At 38.3% G+C, this 18,601-nt stretch overlaps 1 protein-coding gene across 2 annotated transcripts in view; it reads left to right on the top strand.

Annotated features, from left to right (window-relative positions):
• Positions 1 to 8,111: 8,111 nt before the first annotated feature.
• The window catches only part of MCPH1 (microcephalin 1), a 123,567-nt gene continuing 113,077 nt past the window's right edge, over positions 8,112 to 18,601 (top strand). For both annotated transcript variants that reach the window (XM_087718980.1, XM_087718979.1), the window contains exons 1-6: positions 8,112 to 8,243; positions 10,574 to 10,665; positions 12,156 to 12,274; positions 15,541 to 15,625; positions 16,116 to 16,230; positions 17,705 to 17,845. In XM_087718980.1, coding sequence (XP_087575106.1) covers positions 8,210 to 8,243; positions 10,574 to 10,665; positions 12,156 to 12,274; positions 15,541 to 15,625; positions 16,116 to 16,230; positions 17,705 to 17,845 — 586 coding nt within the window. In that variant the 5' untranslated portion in view covers positions 8,112 to 8,209. The remainder of the gene's footprint in view (positions 8,244 to 10,573; positions 10,666 to 12,155; positions 12,275 to 15,540; positions 15,626 to 16,115; positions 16,231 to 17,704; positions 17,846 to 18,601) is intronic.

Raw genomic sequence — 18,601 nt, 5'->3', positions numbered from 1 at the left:
AAAAAAAACTCAGCGCAAAATTGCTGGCATATTCTTATTCCATCTTTTCTTTTTCAATCCAATCATGAATTGATGCCAGGGAAGCAAGATATTTTGGCAGATTTCATTGGCTTTATCTACATTTTTTAAAATCTATCCTGCAGAGTGTTCCCAGGCTATTCTTTCACAAAATAGAAGATAAATGTATACAAACATAAAAACATAAAGGGGCAAGGCTGAGGGCAGGAAGTTGCAATAACTTATTGATCAGCCAAAGAGACACAAGATGAATACTAACTGGCTGTTCTCTGAAAACACCAGATTTGCAAAGGTTGAACATCTATAAAGAAAAACTCGAAGATGATTGCAGGTAGATTTTGAATTTCTTTTTATGTGGACTTGGGAAGCAGGAACATTATGAATGAGCAACTCAGAAATAGAAAGACCTTCTCCTAGTTGTAAAAAGTTTTGTTACAGCAGCAACATTAAAAATCCGAAGTCCTGTTTAATATTCATCATGTCATCATCAATCATAGTTCTATCTTCCATCTCTTTACTTACGGATAACCTCCATTAAATCTCAGTGACATCTCTGAGATGTGAAAGGACCGGTGCTTTCTTTCTAAAATGCAAGGTTTTTTTTAAAAAAAAAGAAATGCATACTTGCAGCCAGTTATGAAATAAATATAAAATATTTATCTTGTTTTAGCATTTGATGGATATTCTCCGTATTAAAAATAATAATAATCTGTGAATGTTTTTACAGTGACTGTGGCAACAATCTGACCCTTAAATTTGTTTACTGAAAGGGTGGGAAATTCTTTTAATTGGCTGAGTAATGAAACATAATCAAGTTGGGGCCTTTGGGTATATTGGGATACATGTCTGTTCTGACCTCCCACGTCCCACACCAACACACACTCCGAGCCAAAGATAAGTTACAGCATTTAATTAACAGACAGACAGGTCCTTGGCAGCAAACCGGCACAGACAAGCTTGGGCAGCAATCCAGCACAGATAAGCCGTGGCAGCAATCCAGCCTGCCAAGCTCACAATCATGTTCTCCCACATTAGTTCCTGCGTTGACTTCTGCAAGAGGGGCGTGTGCACAAGCAGTCCTTTTTATAGTCTGGAGAGGAGCCTAATGACCACCAGCTGAGTGCAATTACATCCTGTACTTGCGCAACTGTTCCTGACACCTATTAGCTCTTCGGTTCCGGGCATCCAGGAACAACTCATTGTTGGCATCCAGATCACTGTCCCTTGTCTCCTCCCCACTGCTCCAAGACTCAGGCGCCTCCTAGTGGCCAACCAGTCTCTCTGCGCCCTGCTCAGAGTCAGAACCCTGTCGAGGGCCCTCCACATCCTCTAGAGCCGACTCATAGGGCCCCTCCCTGTCGGAGTCTGGTGGCAGCTCCAACGGCTCCTGCTGGTCCACAACACATGTCTATCATGCCAATTGGTCATACTGAATGTGGTCAGCATTGAGTTCAATGCATTCAGAAGGCAGTCCCAATCTATTCCTGGAAAATAGTCTAGAATTATATTATATTGTCCACTGCTGGGAAAAAAGGACTATGAATGATTAAATAATAATGTGAAGTCCAAGATAGCATTTGATTATATGTACAAGAGGCAGCTCTTGGACTATTACATTGAGTTTTTCTTCTCAGTAAAAGTAGTGAAGAAAGACAACCACATTCATAGGGCAGAAGGTACTAAGTGGGAGGTAACTAGGAGAAGGGTCACATATGCCATCGGTCTTGAGTGACTCTCTTCAAATCCACAAGAAATCTAGGTCCAGCTCACCTTGAATTCCATTGATTCTTACCTACTGCCAATTTGCTTTGATCATTAGTAGTTCAGATTCTTATAGAGAGCTTCAGCTTGCAAAGCCCTTTATTTTCATTTGAACTGTCTGGATTTCCTGATTTATCTGTGCTTGGCAGTGAGCCAGAAATTCTTGTACAGTTTGATGGGACCAAAGATGACATAAATGTGTTCTGACCCCCCTCTTCATACACCAAAGCACGCTGAGACAAAGATACTTCAAGGATTTATTAACACACAGACTAGACCCTGGCAGCAATCCAGCCTGCCAAGATAGCCACGAGAGCTTCTCCAGCTCTAGTAAATACATTGATTGTGGAAAGCCATTCCTTTTATAGTCTTGAGAGGAGCCTAATTACCACCAGCTGAGTTCAATTATCTCCTGTAACTGAGTAACTGTTCTTTACGCCTATTAGCTCTCCATTGCCGGGCATTCAGGACTAACTCCCTTGTCTCCTCCCCACTGCTCCAATGCATGACATCAGGATCACACTTCCTTGTCTCCTCCCCACTGCTCCAAGGCTTGACTACGGGAGCACACTTTGGCTCTCACCGCTGCTCCAGGCCTCAGGCCTCAGGCCTCCTGGTGGCCAACCAGCCTCTCTGTGCCCTGCTCGGAGTCGGAACCCTGTCCAGGGTCCTCCACATCTTCCAGGGCTGACTCATAGGGCCCCTCGCTGTCGGAGTCTGGTGGCAGCTCCAACGGCTCCTGCTGGGCCACAACATAAATGTAATCCCTTTATTCACTATGTAACAATGGTACACTTTTTCTTGTTAAATACAGGTAGTCCTCAACTTGTAATTATGCGTTTAACAAACCATTTGAAGGGTGAAGGGTGATCTCCAAACAATCTCTGTACTTACAACCATCGCATAACCCCACAGTCATTTGATCGAGATTCGGGTGTTTGGCAACCTTCATGTATTTACAACGGTTACAGCATCCTGGGGAAATGTGAGCATCATTTGCAACCTTCCCAGGAAGCTTCCAACAAGCAAAGCCACCAAGGGGAGCCAATGTAACTTAACGACTATGGATTCACTTAACAACCACAGCAAAAAAGGAACATAATAAAATTGCATGTAACTCATTTAATAACCACTTAGCTTAGCAATGGAAGTTCTGGTCCCAGTTTTGGTCACAAATTGAGACCTACCTATATGCATTTACCGACACAGAAAAGTGGCTGTTGTGTAATTAGTTTCTATTACACCAGGAATACTGAAAAATTGTTTGAGCAAAACTGTTTCACTAGAGACTTAACTGCATCTTAACAAGATCACTGTAAGAAACAATTTGGATTAATTTGCAGCTAAGCAACACACAGAAATGTCTCATAATCTGGTACGTAGTCCTGTTCTTAAGATTTATTGTGACATCCATTTCAGAAATATTAGAGCACTCATAATGTTTTCCTCCCACTCCCCAACAACCGGTCATTTTGACTCTTTACCGAATGCAGTGCCAAATGGGTATATTTTTACAGTGTGACCTAATGGTGAAAAGGCTGTGACATGATCCTATTATCAGACTTCCAAGTACTCAAAAATAAACCTGCAGCTGAGTCAAATCCAGAAGGGGCAATTTTTTTAAATTATAGGACAGCAAGAGAGAACAGAACTGGGGACTCTGAATCAGGAGAAATATAAATACCATGTGTCCCGCTTTTTTTCTGCAGCTACTGCCATAAAAAAAATAAATTCTGATTGTATAAGCACAGTCCAGCTGCAGTTTTGCAAGTTAGAAATGCCCTAATTTAAAGTCCTATTGATACTTTTAATCTTTCCTTATTCCTCTAGTCTAGGGTTCATTGCATACTCTTCTGTAAAATTATATTACGATGATCAGGATGCAAAATATGTAACTGGCACAATTGAAGCAAGAGCATTCAAGCAGATTTACTTATTCATTCATAAAATTTGTTTATAAAATTTATAGGCTGGCTATAAAAGTAACCCTGGGCAGATTCTAAGCTCTCCGCGAATGAAACTGTTTCCATCTTTTTAAGATGAGCTGTGAGCATTTGGGATGACAGTAAGTGCACATGTACTTCAAAAGTCCTTGTAATATCTTTTTGAGAACTCACTAAAAATTGTGAAGCATTATTTTAAAACCTTTCTGTCCAACTGTATAGGGAAGGGAAGGAAAACATCAGTCTTATATCTCATATTTATTGCTTTACAAGTTAAGACTTTGAAGGAAAGGAAATACTGTATTTATGGATATGTTACACATACATTCAGCTGCAAACTAGAAGGTAAAAAAATACCTTTGGAAATCTTAGAGCCTTTTTAGATGAGAGTAAAATATTGGTAAATAGGTTGTGCCATAGTGCCATCTACTGTACTAATGCACATTTTAAAGTGACCAGAAGTTAAAGAAAAGCATTCCAGGAAGGGGAAGGAAAGCAGGTGGTGATGACACATTTTTGCCAAGACCCAGTATAAATCAAAATAAAAATAATAACTGCATAATTCCATGCAATAGTTCACAATTTAACAACCAAGATAAACTATTTGCAATCAAAACAAATCTAACACAACCATATGCGTAGCTTTCCAAAAGTGTCCTCTCATCCCGAAGAGTGTACACCCACCCACAATTAATATACTGTAAAATAAATACATGGTTGCGAGCAATTTTGATGGCAGAGTCAAATACTCAGGGCCCACATGAACACACTAGTGAAAAGAAAAGATCCGTAGCTCCCTTTCAAAGACACTCAGATTTTCACGGAGGTGAAGGGAAGAAGGCAGCTGAATTCAGAATCCCAGAACCAAGTCCCTGAAGCCACAAAGCTAACTTTAGATTCTCTTTTCCTGGATCAGGAAAACACAAATAAGAAATAAAGAACAACCCAGGTTACGTGGCAAAATAAAGGAAAACTGATATTGGGGACTGTGATCAGAGATTTCCAATTTCCAATTTTAATAGATTTGTATGACGCCCAATCCCGAAGGACTCCGGGCGGCTTACATAAAAACAGTTTAAAAGCATTTAAAAAAAGTTAAAATACATAACAGAGACGAGTTAAAAGGAGGACACAACATGCATTCGATCTTAGTGGGGCTGAAGGTCAATCTAGATCAACAGCCCCAGGCCTGCCGGAACAGCCAGGTCTTAACAGACTTACGGAAGGCCGATAGAGTGGGGAGGGTCCGGATCTCAGGGGGTAGATCGTTGCAGAGGGCCGGGGCTGCTACAGAGAAGGCTCTCCCCCGAGGAGCCGCCAGACGACACTGTGTAGTCGATGGTACTCGGACAAGGCCCGCCCTTTGCGATCTTATTGGGCGCTGGGAGGTATGTTGGAGGAGGCGGTCACGGAGATATCCAGGTCCTAGGCCATGTAGGGCTTTAAAGGTAATAAAGAGCTGTCAACTTCAGAAGCAAGAGTTTGAACTGGGCTCAAGCTAAGAATGGAAATTAGTGCTTGGCAACGTTATAAAACATGGGAATTGTTTTCCAGCAATTAAGTCATATCCAACTTTGTGACCCCCATAGCACACCAATCCCACTTCCTCCGGGAATTTGTCCAAATTCATGTTCATTGACACATCAATGACACTATTTAAACATCTCATCCTCTGCTGTCCTTCTCCTTTTGCCTTCCATCTTTCCCAACATCTTTCCCTTTTCCAAGGAGTCCTCTCTTCTCATTTGGTGGCCAAAGTATTTGAGCTTCAGTTTGAAGTATCTGTCCTTCCCAAAAAAAAATCAGGATTGATTTCCTTTAGGATTGATTGACTGATCTGACCTGCTTGCAGTTCAAGGGACTTTCAAGAGTCTTCTCCAACACGATTTAAAAACAGGGCAATATATTGGAATTAATCCAGGTTGTTCAAGTGAAACTATAAACGGGCACTCAAAACTTTAGTATAAAAGAATAAGCCACAATTACAAGATCAATTCAGGTTAGTCTGAAGTTAATAGATTTGATGCCTTCAAACACCTGTTTGTGTATGTGTGTGTCTGAGAATGTGCGTGTGTGTGTGTGTGTGTATCTATACACAGGAACACATTGCTTTATTTCCATGTGTTAACAGGAAAATTACACCTGGTCCTTGAGTTACAACCACAATTGCATGCAAAATGTATGTTGCTAAGTGAAACGTGTCAAGTGTGTTTTAGCCCCGTTTTACAAATTTCCTTGGAATGGTTAAGTGCATCTTTGCAATTGTTTAGTAACATGGTTGTTAAGTGAATCTGGCTTCCCTATTGACTTTATCGGGTCGCAAGAGGGGATCATGTGTCTCTAGGACACTGCAATCATCACAAATATGAACCAGTTGCCAAGCATCTGAATTTTGATCATGACTACTTGGGGATGCTGCAATGATCCTAAGTAGAAAAACTGGCTCTAAGTGTGATGCCTATTGGATACTTATAGATGTTTGATATTATTAATGGATGCTAGATAAAATTGAACAGAGGGCCTAAACCAAACGATGTAAAATTTTCAATAAGGATAAGTGAAGATGAAGATGAATAGGTATAAAGATAGAAATCAGAAATGGGGAAAAGATTACTTTTTCAATCTGGGAACCAGAGGTGGGTTCCTACCAGTTCGCACCAGTTCGGTAGAACCGATTCGTCAAATCTACCGAACCGGTTAGAAGGGGTTCCAACAGAAAGCAGGCCACACCTACAGAAGAGGTTCCAAAAGTTTTTGAAACCCACCACTCACACACGTACGCACGCACAGACTCACACAGAGAGAGAAAGAGAAAGAAAGGAAGAAAGAAAAAAGAAAAAAAGAAAAAAGAAAGAAAAAGTGAGAGAGATGAAAGAAAAAAAGGAAAAAGGGACAGAGAGACAAAAGGAAGGAGAGAGAGAGAGAGAGAGAGAAAGAAAGAAAGAAAGAAAGAAAGAAAGAAAGAAAGAAAGAAAGAAAGAAAGAAAGAAAGAAAGAAAACACATGGCCGGCAAGCCACTCCCACAAAGGAGGCCACACCCACAGAGTAGGTTCGAAAATTTTTTGAAACCCACCACTGCTGGGAACTATTCTATTAATGGGTATAAAATAATAGCAGAAGTTAGAACCCTAGATATGTAAACAAAGATGAAGTGATCTGTGCAATTGAATAATGAACACTGAATAATTAAGATAAGTAAACCATAAAGTTATTTGGAAATTAATGGTTATACATGTGTTTACTGGATGTTTATAATGTTTGATATTAATAGATTATAGATAAAATTGAAGAGGGGGCTTAATAAAAATAACACAACATTTTCAACAAGTGAAGATGAAGAGGTGTTGAGAACAATAGTTACAACTACTCTGTATTCAATAGACATTGTAGGGATTGTAGCCAGATGGTCTTGTGAATGTAGAAATTTTATACACAATTAAGAAAATTGTACAATAGAAATATATATTTTAAAAAGTAGGAAAAAAACGATGACGTCACCTTTTTCTGTGCCGCTGTATCTTTGAACAGTGACTAAATGAACTGCTTTATCCGAGGACTAGCTGCATATGCCCCCAAAGCGAACGATCCCATAGTCCATTGGTAATAATAAAGTCCCAGGGAACCATACGCGAACCGTAATCTGGATTGCAAAAAACTCTTTACAAGCCGCACGTGTGAATTTAACCACGAGGATCTGTCAATGCATGTTTTCACATTAATTAAAATGAATGGGACGGCCACGCCTCTTTCCCACGCGCGGGGACCAATCCAGAGGAGCGGGCTGTGTTTCGCCCCACCCACCCCCACCTCAATTTTTAAGCGGAGCGCATGCGTCGCTTTAAGAGCAACGCCGGTGGGTTGGAACTACGTCACTCTCACTATAGAGCTAGGAAAAAGTCTACTTTCTTCACTCTTATTATATCTATGGGCCTCACCAGGCGATCGCAGAAGCGGATGGGATAAAGGAGGAGGGGGGGGAAGAAGGCCTGGATTTGCATTGCGCATGCGCCCGTAGCAGAGTGTTTCTCAACCTTGGCGACTTTAAGTCCTGTGGACTTCAACTCCCAGAATCCCCCAGCCAGCATAGCTGGCTGGGGAATTCTGGGAGTTGAAGTCCACAAGACTTAAAGTCACCAAGGTTGAGAAACACTGGTTTAAACAGTAGCGTGGAACCGGATGGAGGGAGGGAAAGGGGAAGGGAAAGAAGTCCTGGCTTTGCATTGCGCATGCGCCCGTAGCAGAGGGATGTTTAAACAGTAGCGTGGAACCGGATGGAGGGAGGGAAAGGGGGGGGGGAAAGAAGGCCTGGCTTTGCATTGCGCATGCGCCCGTAGCGGAGGGGCGTTTAAACAATAGCGTGGAACCGGATGGAGGGAGGGAAAGGGGGGGGGAAAGAAGGCCTGGCTTTGCATTGCGCATGCGCCCGTAGCGGAGGGACGTTTAAACAGTAGCGTGGCGTTCGTTATTTTTAAACCGTTGGGTTAGAATGGACCTTAGCAACGGCCGAGCCGTTTTAGCAGGTACGTGAGGCGGGCGCGAGTGAAGAAAGCCGTTGCCGGATTTGGAAGGGAAAGTGAGGGGAATGTGGGAAGGGAAGAGTTATATAACTCTGTGGGAATTAAGCGGTGCGCGTCTTCATCTTTTCCTCAGCCGGGTCTTCGCGTGCGTTGAGTCTGCATTTCAGCCCCGCATTTCCCACACGGCTGAGGGGCCACGCTAACAAGTCCGAGTTATAAGGGTGGGGGGGGACGGAGACCTAATATGCAGGATGATTATTTATATGCCGAGCCTCTTAACCGCCCTTCTCCCTCATAGAGGGTCTCTCTCTGGTCGTCGTACCATTTCATCAGTACGTTGAAAACCGATTCGTTTAGGATTATTGAATTGAATTGAATAGGTTTATTTATAGGCCGCCCTTTTCCCTGAGGGGACTCAGGGCGGCTAACAACTTATAGGGAAGGGGGTACAGACAGTAACATATAACATAACACGTAATTAAAAGTAAACAACATTCATCCAACATTCGGGTGGGGGCGGATCAGATCTTTACCCCCAGGCCTGGCAGGATAGCCAGTTCTTGAGGGCTGCGCGGAAGGTTGTTTTTATTGTTTTTAAATGGAAACAAGTATAGCACAATGGTGGGTTTCAAATTTTTTTAGAACTTCTGTGGGTGTGGCCTGCTTTGTGGGAGTGGCTTGATGGCCATGTGACTGAGTGGGGGTGGATTTGCAGTCATGTGACTGGGTGGGCATGGCCAACTTGTAAAATGTGGTGAAACTCACTTAACAACGCTCTTGCTTAGCAACCAAAATGTTGGCTCAGAAACTCTGGCATTTGAAGCACGCAAGTCTTAAAGCTGTCAAGTTACAAGATCCTTGAACCCCTAACCCTTTAGGGGAAAAAAAACCCCAGGGGTGTTCAAAGTTGACAGCTTTAAGACTTGTGGACTTCAACTCCCAGAATTCCTCCTCCAGTCATGATGGCTCAGGAACTCTGGCCTTGAAGTATGCAAGTCTTAAAGCTGTCAAGTTAAAAGACCCTCGCACCCCTAGCCCTTTAGAAAAAAAACCCCAGGGGTGTTCAAACTTGATAGCTTTAAGACTTGTGGACTTCAACTCCCAGAATTCCTCCTCCAGTCATGATGGCTCAGGAACTCTGGCATTGAAGTGTGCAAGTCTTAAAGCTGTCAAGTTAAAAGACCCTCGCATCCCTAACCCTTTAGAAAAAAAAAACCCCAGGGGTGTTCAAACTTGACAGCTTTAAGACTTGTGGACTTCAACTCCCAGAATTCCTCCTCTCGCTCTTCATCTTGATGATGTGCGGACGGGTGTGGGGAGGGAGCTGGAACCGGTTCTAAACGGCGCTGTAGATTTGTGGAACCTCTTCTATAGAGGAACTTAGAACTGGCAGGAACCCACCCCTGGTATAGCACAACATGCATACACAAAGTTACAAAACATAAATCTCCTCCTTCCTCCCCACCGACCTCAAGTGGGTATGAAATAAGCTAATGTAGCACCAAGTAGTTGGGTTTTTTTTTTTAACTGTTTTCCTAAATGCACGAGGATTTCATCCTTCATAAGAAATGTTCACCGGTGGACCTGAGCTATAATCTGAGATGCCTCCATCCTTCTCTAGGGCCACAGATTAGTGAAGTTTCCTGGGTGGTGGGGGAGGTGTTAGGTTTTCTATAGGGGGAAAATTCAGGTACAGGTAAATGCACTTTTTTAAAAAAAATGTTCTTTGTCCCTCAACTATTAATCATTTAAAAATTCTTTGGGTTGTAAAAGTACAAATTGGTGTGTAAGATTGTACGCATTTGAGGGGGAAAAAAGAGTGCTTGTGTCCTTTTCTTGGCTGCTCTTAAAGCAATAATAATCTTTGGTATTGGAGCTGGAGCACCAATTGTATTTTTTTTCCCCTTAACATTAAGGCAGAATGACATGCCCACCCAGACAGCCTCATCTGCAGGCAATCTATTTAAAATCCAAATACAGGAGACCCTTCACTATTTGGATGTCAAAAATGTGGAGGTTGTTTCTTAAACATGATTTCAACAGCCAAAAATGGAGTGCTTAACAAAAACTTAGAAAAACCGTACATTATCATCAATCCAGTTTAGTCTTTATGAAAATGGTTTTGGAATAACTGTATGGTGTATACTAGAAGATAATTCTGTAATCTATTATTTGGGTTAAAATTACATTGAATTTAACATGCCTCACCTTTGGCTTTGATGCTTATGAGAAAATGAAGTATGTCGTTCAAATAATTAAAGATTTGATCCAGAAAAATGGTACTCCCAAGAAAATATTGATCTGTTAATATTTTTCTCATAATTGGTGTGTAGGTGTTGTAGCATATGTTGAAGTATGGTCATCCAGCAGAACAGAAAACTACTCAAAAGCCTTTACTCAACAGCTCCTTGATATGGGAGCAAAAGTAAGTAACTAAACTGGTTGGTATACAAACCTTTATTTTAATAAAGCACAACATGCATAAATATGGGGCATGATTCCGAAACTTTAGAGATTGAATTAAAACTCTAAATTTAATCCAAGAAAATTATGTTGTAGCCAAATGTATGAGTGAATAGGTCATTTCAATTCTACTGATATGAAGGATATCAGATACCAAAATGATTTCAGAATTCACCAGTGCCTTCTCCAGTCTCTTGAGATGAAGAAGCCAAAATAGTTTTTCACCAACAGGTAAAATCTTTCAGTGGCTGTAGAGAAAATAGGCAATTTCTACATTAATAGAAATTGAGGTGGTTTTTTTTAATTGAACCCAAATCAGATCACTTTAAAAGCTATATAAAGTTTTACTGTGATATTTCACTTCACTAAACTTCAAGTAAAGCTGCCTTGAAAAACTCCTTTGCAAAGCAACTCCATCACTTGTTTTACTTGCTTGCTTTTGTGGTGTTCCACCATCTCCCAGATACTGGAGATACAAAAAAGCAAATAGTTCCCTTCTTTTTGTTGCTGCGGATTTATAATATCTTGCTTGATAAAGAATCCTTAAAATTCCATGGTTGCACACTAGTCAAAGATCTGGGATAGTTTAATATTTAATTTGATTTTACAGTGCCTCCATGAAATCTTCAACTTACAACCTGCTCCAAACACCAAACTGCAACTAAGGCTAAATAATTTCACATTCCTTTTTTATATATTGTCTGTTTCTTTTTAATTCCAACTACTTTTTATATACTTTGCATAAGGTATATAATGAAATCCACCATGGCTATTCTTTAACAGGTAAGCATGCGCATCTCAAAGGAATAAGTAGTAGTAAAAAAGTAGGAGATAATAGAAAATCAAAGCTAATTAATTTAGTGCATTATCACACCATATCAGGAGTTTACAACCACCGGGCCGTAGCCTACTACCAAGGCATGAACCAGGCCACGCAAGCGGTGACTGTGCATGGGCTCCCAGCTTCATTTGTATGAAAGGTGGGCACAAGTGTGTGAAGCTCTATATCATACTTCTGAGTCACCCCTACAATTTATCACAATCAGACCCAGATATGTAGATCTCCGCTGAACTGTTTAATCCAGATAAAAGGCTGTGTTCCATGAGCTGTAATTTGCAGTTTAATGAATATTCAGGAATAAAAGACATCTCCTCTTTATTAGTTAGCTTACTAGAGCTAGGTTTATCACAGATCTTGAAACCCAAGGCAAGATTATCTTTATGATCCTTTCTAATCTCAAATGATTCTGTACCGTAAGCATTTTAAAAATAATAATAAAAAAAATCTCTTTCTTAGGTAGAGTACTGATGGAATCTGCAAATTCCCTGGTTACCTACTAAAAGCACAAAACAACGTGTGACTTTTCAGTGGAAATAAAGAATCTTAAATATTTTCAGAGACCATTTATATAGATAACATTTTAAAATGCATTATTCTTTTATCTTTTGTAGATTTCTAAGACTTTGAATAAACAAGTTACTCATGTGATCTTTAAAGATGGATTCCTATCTACGTGGAATAGAGCTCAAAAAGCTGGAATTAAACTAGTGTCAGTACTTTGGGTAGAAAAGTAAGTATTGATGCTTAGAAATATACCAGGGGAGAATATATTACAAGAATAATATTGGTACAATCAATGTGGGTGTCAAATGTCCCCAGTATATAATAATGTTATATCTGAATAGAATGCAAGGAAAACTATTGGCTCAAATCTAAGTTGCTTCAAATTGACTTGCACTGTAGAGGGCATGTTAGGTCATTAGTTGTTTGTATGCTTGTTCTAAATTCAGTCTAGCTTGAAACACTGAGTAAAAAGCTGCCAGAGATCTTGAAGAATTGCTGGCTGGGAATAAATAAGCAATGCTATTAATGGACGAAATGAAGCAATGGTCTGAATTACTGTAGGAGCTTCAATAAATATATATTGCTGCCCATTGAGGAGTTATAGTAGAATTGATGTTAATTATAAATAAGTTTTAAATATAGCATTTAAACTTCTAATCTTCTAAGAAAATACTAGGATATTGTAGGCATAGTTAAAAAGATGAATTCCCATAATATTTTATTGAAGTTCTTAAATTGCATTACAGTGATCTAGAAATTAGCTTAACTTTCCATTTCTGTTTTATTTATGAGAGTTCTTATACTCGTAATATACTGCAGTGATTTATTCTTTTTTGTGCATTACACATCCTATTGATAAAAGACGTAATACCTTAATGGAGCTTAACAAAAAAATACAAGAAAGAAAAACCAATTCAGTTTAGAATTACCAAAAACTCTGTTTAGAATTATGATTTGAACTTTTATTGTGCCTAAAATCCTGAGACTCATATTTTTGTGGCATATAAGAGCCGAGGTGGCGCAATGGTTAGGGTGCAGTACTGCAGGCCACTTCAGCTGACTGTGATCTGCAGTTCAGCAGTTCAAATCTCACCGGCTCAAGGTTGACTCAGCCTTCCATCCTTCCGAGGTGGGTAAAATGAGGACCCAGACTGTGGGGGCAAGTTGCTGACTCAATTTGCTAAAAAAATTTAAACCGCTTAGAGAGGGCTGAAAGCCCAATGAAGCGATATATAAGTCAAATAAATAAATAAATATAAGCTTTCATCTTAACTAGTAAAGTATGTCAAATTTCTTATGTAATATTGCCATATACTGTTTCATCTGTAAGATCACTAGATGTCACTAAAATCCCATTGCTAGTGTCTTTGAATGTTTTCATTGCAATTTCATGTTTTTATAGTTTTAAAGATAACCCTTGTTTGCAAATGGCAGTTGGGATTGGCAACTCTGTTACTAAGCCACATGGTTGTAAGGCATAGATACATGACTGCAGTCTCAGTTGCCATTATTAGGTGAATCCCACATGATTGCAGCATCTTTGTGTTTTTGCATGATCCCCATTTCCTGCTGGCTCTTGCCATTTGATTTTGTTTGTCAAATCTAGAAGTGAAAATTGCAAATGCCAATCATAGGATGGTCCCCATTATGTTCCTAAGTTTAGGATTAACTATATTTTCCTGTGAAAGAAATAAGTCTATATTTAGAAGTATACCAATTCAAGAAATAACATATCAAAAGATGGGAAGTGGTATTTTGGTAAGTAACCCAAATTATGTGTAATAAATGTTGTAAAATAAGAAATGTGTTTGTATTTGTAAACAATATAAAGTACTGTAGCTCTGTCTCTCTCTGTCTCTCTCTCTCTCTCTCTCTCTCTCTCTCTCTCTCTCTCTCTCTCTCACACACACACACACACACACACACACACACACACACACCAGCAGATTGGAGAGAGATTGGAAAGGAAGAGATTTCAAGAGAACAAACTGTTTCCTCTTCTATACATTGGAAGCAATGTGATCAGGCCAAAAGCAAAAAAGGGTCAGGCAAAGACAGATTTCCTACATAAACTGCTTGCTTTTTTTCCTCACTTCTTCCCCCCTCCCATAAATACAGAGATTGGAGAGAAAGAAATTTCAAGAGAATACTATAAGCTGTTTGCATAGAATGTCTGTAGCTCCCAGCCCGCCAGTATGATTGCATGTTTTCAATGTGTAGATTTGTAGTTTACTTTCTTGCAATCACAGTGAGCAAACATATTTAATAAATAAATAAAATCCCTTACTTTCCAATATCCCTGCTCTTTAAGGGGAGAAAAAACATAGGTCAGGCACAGGACTATGCATACTGACTAATGGTATTCATGTGACTGAAGGACACTGCAAAAGTTGTAAATGGTCCATAAAGTTATTTTTCAGCACTGACATAACTTCAAACAATCACTGAATAAATAGTCAGTAAGTGAGGAGTTGTATTGTTTCAGATTTCTGGAATTAAGACATGCTTTTCTTGAAAAATATTGTTCTGCATCAACACAGTAAAAATATTTCAGCAAATATTCAGATGCTATTTATATCTATATGTGCTCTATAGAATTATTTTAAGTGTCACTTTATATTTCGAAGTTTTATACGTATATACTACATAGTCTGACTAGATGTCCTATAAGTCACCCATACATTATATTAACTGCTATAAGCAGGCTATGGATCCTTGGGAAAGATTATGGAAAGCAACCCAAAAATCTCTTTGGCAGTTATTTTGCCTTGTTCTCTGTTACTGACTAATGTTCAGATTTCAAATTTGCCTTGGCTGATTTGATTAGATCAAGCATGACAGAGGATTGGAACTTCTTGGCATGCTTATAAATATGAATTTCCAGTTATGCCTGGCAGCAAGTGGTTGCTGTAGGCAACTGGGTGATTCCATGTTTTTGAGTTTTTAGAATTGAGGTACTGAGCCAGAAAATTGTCAACTCAAGGAATAGTTTGTTCTGTTATCTGCAACTGAAATTTTGATACATTCACGGGTGGGATCATAGTGAAGCAAAGGCCTTCATTTCTCAGAATGTAAAGTACTGACCTGCTTGACATTTTAAGTCCTGCTATAAAGCCTTGGTCTTAGGCTCCGTCTGCCAGCAAAACTGAGGAATGTGACCTCTGCCTTTACATATTTTTAGTTTGTAGCCTGCTAGCTCTTTTATAATAGTGTGCTCTATCTTCAACCATCTCAATATGAATATGACATGGCATTTGTAATGTGACTTTTACAATCAAACAAGTGGTTTGTTTGTTGACCTGGATTTTCTAGGCAAGCTTTGCTTCTCTGGGATCTTGATAAGATAAAAATAAGGTAAAGATAAATATACAGGGTATGAAATTGAACATGATTTGTTAGAAATATTAAAGGTTTCAGTCACTTAGAACAATTAATAATAATAGTAAATCTGTCCAATACTAAACCAAATGTGTATTCTTAATATTTTCTCAGATGCCGAGAAGTTGGAATGCATATTGATGAGTCATTATATCCTGCAATAAATACTGATCAAGGTTTACCTCAGTTAATTAAAAAGGTCTGTATATGCATAGTGACTTCCTATTATTTTAAGTGTAGTCACGTTGCTCTTAATTAAAAGCCTTCTGTGACTAAAGGATTAAAACTGACTAAGTATTATCTCACATCCCAATGTATTGATGTAAGACATAGCGTTCAAAAAAGACTAAAATAATTTGTTGTTTTAACCTGGAATGATTTTCTAGTAAAAAAGTAAATTATTTATAGTAATAAATTATAATAATAAACTTATTTATAAAAATTTGATAAAGTAGGCAAGGAGCTATTGGTTGCCATAATCCCACTCAACCTTTGTTTTAGACCCAGATTTTCTTTTGAAAATGTATTGCATCATGTGGAGATATTTCAATACAAATATTACAGTGATGTGTAAAAAGTATTTTTTTTATTTTTGTAGAATTGGTGCAGTAAGGATAAGTCTAGTGTTTCATATTAAAGTATTATTTCAATGCTTACAAATCAATGTAATGACTCTCTTTATTTTGTAGCACAAATGCATGCAGCCCAAAGATTTATTTGGGAAAACTCCGGAGAAAGATCGTAGATTACAAAAAAGAATGGAAACTATGGTTAAAGAATTAGAAATGCAAAGAGCAGCAACAAGCAAGTATATGATCCATTTGCACTGTTAACTCTTAGCCTTTGCACTGAAAATATTGCTATCATATGGTGACACTTGAGCACAATTTTTATAATAGGTCTCTGAGCTAATGTTAAAATGTGGAAGGTCACTCTAAAATGCATAGAGAAATATAAAACATGGAAAGGGGATATTCTTGAAACTTCTTTCTTACCTCCATATACTGAAATATTTTACGGGAGGGAAAGATTGACACAAAGAAAGCACACCTCACCTTTTTTTTCTCATCAGTTCCCGAGTCTCATTGTAGTCCTTGGCTTACAACTGCAGCTGGATTTATGGTTGTAAGTTGAGGCATCCACATGACTGCCTGACTTTACAACAAATTATTTGCAGCAAATCACTGTGATCATTAAGCAAATTCAGTCATTAATGCTGCGGTTATAAGTGCAAATCCATTCTTTTAAATAGGAATTATTTGCCGGAAGCAAAAACTGGAAAAAAGTGTCGCAACTTATGGTTGCATGATCATAGGACACTGCAACCAGTAGTAAAGTGAGCTAGTTATCAAGCCCCCTAAAATATGATCACGTGACTGCAAGGGGATGGCACAACAATTTATGAGAACCAGAAGTACTTTACAGGCCGGTTGTAATTTCAAATGGCTTTTAAGTGACCAGTCATAAGTCAAGGACTCAGCTTAGAGGAGAGATCAAGGGTCAGACAGTGTGCTGACTCTTTCCAAATTTCTTTGGGGAAGAAGTTCTTCAGTTGTACTTAGATACAGTAACAACATTAATCTTTTATACTTTTTGCAGACAGAAAAAAGGTTATACATAACTATCGAGAACATTAATTTTGAATGGAAAAAGTGATATTCAAGACATTATCCAAATTTTAAGAGCCCACAATTTAGTCTCTAAACCTTTTCATAAGGTGTATTTCTGTAGGATATTGCAAATCAAGTAACATATTTGAAATATGTTTTTCTTTTTTCTTTTTTTCTTTTTTTAAGTGTTACACCAATCTGGAAGCAATCTATGTATAAAGTAAATTTCCATTCTGCAGATTATGTGAATCATTAATATTAAATCTGATTCCAAATATTGGGCAGCTGATGTCAATCATAAATATTGTATATGGTTACTATGAAAAATAAAAAAATAAGACTATGTAGAAGTACTAACCAATGGTGGTTGTTTTGAAAAAATAAGGGGATCTGGTTGAAAATGGCTTTATTGAACTACAATAAATTAGGAATTTATAAGGGTCCATTACAGGGAAAAAAATAGATTATTCTGTCGAGTTGGTTAGAAATGATCAAAAGCTTTATTTTTGGAAGATCCCTGTATGTTGCAGCATTTTAATGTAGATCTATTTTTAAGTTAATTTTAAGCTTTCAGAATGTTACAATAATGTCCAAGCTCCAAATGTTACCCTTTCAAAATATTGTATATATTCTTTCTTCATAAATGTAAAATTATATTGATTTTTTAGAAACCGACATACCAGTATTATTATTTGAAGATGATGGTTCACTGGTGTACAGCCCAGCAAGTAAAATAAAGTATCAGTGCAGTGTAATGGAGAGAAGAATAAAGGACATGAAGGAGAAGAGAGAAAATGTTTCCCCTACTGGTATGATATAAATGTTGTGTTTCATTTGTAGGATGCAGAATTAGATTTTCTTTTTATCGCTGGATTTTTATCAGTATTGGTTCCATTTGCCAATATTCCCCTTTCCCATCCTCACATCCTTGTTAGAAAATAGGCTGTTAAAATGAAATTGAATCTATATATTATTCATGAAGAAATGCATCTTATTTTTCCCCTCAGACTTACTTTGCTCTCTTGCTTCAGTCATTATTTGAACAATTATAAATAAAATCTCTGAAACAATAGGATAACCATAGGCTGGAATGTGTTTTTCTCTTTAGACCTAACAAATTAATGTTACTGGTTTTTATAATCAAACATATATTTTAGACACAGGGTGGATGTAATAGATTTATCACTGTCCAAAGTCATTGTTGAACTGATTGCCTATATAGATTGATTAAATAAAGGTTGCTTGAGTTCTGGCTGCCACTACTCTAATAAAATGAAAAACCAGAAATTCTCAACAGAAGAAATGGAAATTAGAAATAAACTATTGAAAAGCTTTTATATAAAACATTAGTGGGGGAATGCTGGAATTCTATACATTTTAGATAGTTAAATGGGATTATATTGATATTTTAAAGAATGGAAGTATAGAAAGGCTAAATTCGGTATCTGACAATTAGAAGAATATTGTTACTGCTCGTTTATATCAGGCATCATGTATGTTTACTATAAATTGGGGAAAGTGACTGCACTTTTCATCTGTGAAAATGTCTTCAAAGGAAATGTAGT

Source organism: Thamnophis sirtalis, unplaced genomic scaffold (assembly GCF_051295495.1).
Source record: "Thamnophis sirtalis isolate CommonGarterSnake01/CBP01778 unplaced genomic scaffold, rThaSir2_p1.2 scaffold_6, whole genome shotgun sequence".
Lineage (NCBI taxonomy): Eukaryota > Metazoa > Chordata > Lepidosauria > Squamata > Natricidae > Thamnophis > Thamnophis sirtalis.
Note: the sequence above shows the minus strand (reverse complement) of the source record. Positions and strands in the feature narration are given on the sequence as shown.